At 39.3% G+C, this 3,784-nt stretch overlaps 1 protein-coding gene across 1 annotated transcript in view; it reads left to right on the forward strand.

Annotated features, from left to right (window-relative positions):
* Window positions 1-3,784, forward strand: part of trk (tropomyosin-related kinase) — a gene marked incomplete in the record, with an annotated part of 62,488 nt that overhangs the window by 37,243 nt on the left and 21,461 nt on the right. The window contains 1 exon segment of the mRNA NM_001245994.1: window positions 661-882. Coding sequence (NP_001232923.1) covers window positions 661-882 — 222 coding nt within the window.

Below are 3,784 nucleotides of genomic sequence, written 5' to 3' on the forward strand. Positions count from 1 at the left end.
TGCGTGTGTGTGTGTGTGTGTTGTCTATCTGTATGTGTGTGTGTGTGTGTGTGTGTGTGTGTGTGTGTGTGTGTGTGTTTGTGTGTGTGTGTCTTTCGTCATCCCTCCTTCGTGGCTCTGTCTCGGTCTCTCTGTCTCTCTATCTCTTTTGTCTCTCTGCCTCTCTGCCTCTCTGTATCTGAGTCTCTGTCTCTCTAATTGTATATCCTATTTTTAACGATTTTCTGTTGTATACTCTTTTATAAAATTAGGATAGAGTATATAATTGAACAACTCATCTCTTTAAAGAGTGTGCTTCTTGTTTTCCATCCCATACTAAAACCTAATGGACATGTGCTGAAATACAATCTTTACATCTTTCACAACTTACATACTACTCTAGGCAAAAAAAAAACGGCTTCTGTTGTATAGTGGTTATGTGTTTCGCTGTCACATGCAGGACACTCGAGTTCGATTCCCATGTGGGGAGAACATTTTTGTCGAGTACCTCTGTCTTTCTGCTGGGATGTTGCATCCCTCTCAGCCCATATTGGCACGGATAGGCAGGGTTAAAGCCCGCCTCCTAAATTATCTAAATTGTGTCGATGGATACGTAAAAAAAACGAACATTAAAAAATCAGCCAAAATACCAAACGTAATCTTTTTTTTTTTTTAATCAGGCTGCTGAGTGGAAATCCTCTGCCTTGCAACTGTTCTCACCAGTGGCTCCAAGTGACGATCTTACACATTGACACCGACATGTTCTGCTTGGCTCAGACCCAAGACGTCTGGCGCGGAGACCTGGCTGGAGAGCGACAATCCTGGAATGAAAGCGGAATTTTGACTAATAAAACGGCAGACCGTGCCCTATTGGCGCTGTCAGATGTGGATTTCAGCCACTGTGGTACGTGAGGTAGCTTCGTGTAAAAGAGAAAGAAAGTGATTTATGCTAGAGAACAATGAATTGTTATGTCATTGATTCGAAAGGGGAGTAGTGGGCTTTGGTGGTGACAACATAATATGATTACAAGCAAAGAATTATGGTTATAAAATTTCAATGAAGGAAATTTTTTTACTTGGTTGTTTATACCGACAGGAGTTTTGTCGACAGCAAATTAACACTAATACCTGTTTCTGCAAACCAGTTGGAATAAACCAGATGACATAAGTCAAAGCTGTATTACTTACTCTGGTTCACATGTTAGGTGAAAGCAAACACTAATCGATAAAATGGCCCTAAGCAAGAGGTCCAGCAACTAACTAAAACCTAATGCTCATGGCAGAAACGTCGGTCAATTTAAATCTACATTTGATATGTTTGATACTTAAACGGCGATCAGGTGTTCCAGCATTGAGGAGCAAAAGAGACCATTTTAGCACAGTTTAATCAAATATTTGAAAATAAATTTTTTTTTGATTTTTGCGGTCATCATTTGATATGCTTGATGAAATCAAAAGGCTGCTACGCATTGCAAGGTCAACTATTTTATTTGCGCGTAGAATGCAAAAGGCTCAAATGAAATTCCAAGTCAAATCCGATAACGAAAAGCATAGGTCACTCTGATGTAGTGTGCATCAGCCAGCGCCCTTCCTCAGTTGTATCAAACTATTCCAATAAATCGGTGTCCTAGAATTACAAAGTTCTATCTGCTCAGTACCTAGTTTTAAGAAATAGGACGATAAAAATGTTTTGTCTCACAACAGGTCAAGGGTTTTTAAATGCTATACTTTGAATATCTTGATAACGACTCCGAACAATCTTCCGATTTTGATAAAGCAGATAGATCATTTGGATTTTGACCTCATGGTCTTAGTAATATAAAACGGTCAAACATTTTAGATAGAACTTTGTAATTCTAATTTAGCCAAATGGAGATTTGATAACCTTTCCACCATGGGCACTGGACATAAGGTCCCTGTAAAGTCTTCAAATGTTTCAAAGTTTGCTCCATATAATCTTTTTCTGTTCTGTTCTACCTTAGAGAGCCTTTAGAAAGAAAGACAGTGGCCAAGTAGAGGGAGGGGGTTGTTTTGCTTTGTTCTCTTATATTTTTTGTTTTTGTTTTACGGGTGAACATTTCAAGATGTACTGTATTAAAAGGGTGCGTTCAGATGCCAATATTATGTAACTTGCTTCCGAACCGATCTGTTCAAGTTCCTTTAGGATGCATACTATTCGTGGGTTTTTATCGGACAACTAGTATGCTATTGTCGTTGTGATTGAGGTTGCTTTTGTTGTTGCTTTGTTGTTGATGTTTTATTTTAGGAGGGGGGTGTTGTTTTTGTTCTTGGGTTTTGCTTCTTTTTTTTTTTTTTTACAAATGGGCTTCTTGAAAAGTGTAGCATTGTGGACATGGTCATTATGGTTGTTAATAGTTCACATGATAAAGGAACCCCATGGTCAGGTGGTCACTAAGCTTGGACCAAACAAAAAAAGTTTAGTAATATCAAGCGGCAATGGTGATTATATGGATACTCATGTGTGGAGGATGGAAGGGTGAAGGGGAAGGCGAATGATCAATTTAGCAGACAAAAGTATATCTCCATCTTTTAAAACACCTAGATTGGCGTTAGAAGGAACACGGCGAAAGGTCATAGAACTTCTAACCAACTTTAGCTTTTATCCTTTGCTATTGTTTTTCCCCTCGTATGTTGCTTTTAACCCCTCCAATCAATGCTCTATGAAAGTACTTAAATGGTTTCCAAAATCTTGTAAAGGTTTGGCCTGCACAGCAGTTTTCGTCTACGAAAGACAGTGTTCAAAGTAGGAGCAGAAGAATTGTTCGTTCAGACTACCTTTTCTGCACTAAAGCAAAAATTGATCGGACGCCCAAGTAAACTCACAATTCCCTCCTCTCTTTCCAAAAGGGGGCTATCTGTCGAGGGGCTACATAATTATTTACATGATTATTATTTTATCTCTGCAGAGAGTCTGCTATACTTTTGTGGTAGATCTTTTATGTGAGGTTCTTGAATGAGAAGTTATTGACAGTAATTTCCATGATATCTCCACTCCGATATTCCCGCAATGGCTAAAGAATTATCCGTCTGTTCAAGGTGATTCTGGATGAAATATATGGTAATTTTAGCCATGGTCTTGTCACGGATGCATATCAATTTGTGCTCCTCTCAGCGTCTTCAAGCTAAATATCGTTGTGGGGGCGAGAATTATATTTTTGTCAGAGCTTTACGGATTTTTTTTCTTCTAAATTTACAACAAAAAACACGTTTTGACCCGCTTCTGTCGTACTGCATAGTGATTAGCGCTTTGCCATCGCAAGCAAAGGACATGAAGTCAATTTCCATGTGGGAAGAATTTTTGCCGAGTATCGCCCTCTTTCTGCTTGGACTTAAGATTCCTCTCCATCCAGGTTGGTCCTGAATTGCAAGGTCAAAGCAGCCCGCCTCCTAAATCAAGTAAATAGTGTCGCAAGAGACGAAAAACATGTCTACCGTTACAATAAGTGGATTACGAGTTTTTGGTTAACTCACTGCAATACAGATCGCTCTTCCCGACTGTCAAATCTGTGTAATAATTAGAGAAAACCTCAGTCTTTTAGTTTTCACCGACCACCCCCTCCCCATCCCCAAAATGTTCCTCTTTTTTTGGTCTTCCTTTAACAGGGTAGATTTCATGGCGAAATCGAGCCTGTTCTGGTTCCGTTTTGCACCAAAGCTGTGTTTATGCTTTCACTGCCTACCAACGCATTCTCTCAGAAATATAGATTAGATAATTGATTAATTGATTTAAAGACTTGTCTGCTCAGAATTTGTTCTGATAAGGAAGAAACCCTCATCCCCCCCC

Source organism: Aplysia californica, unplaced genomic scaffold (genome assembly GCF_000002075.1).
Source record: "Aplysia californica isolate F4 #8 unplaced genomic scaffold, AplCal3.0 scaffold00130, whole genome shotgun sequence".
NCBI lineage: Eukaryota > Metazoa > Mollusca > Gastropoda > Aplysiida > Aplysiidae > Aplysia > Aplysia californica.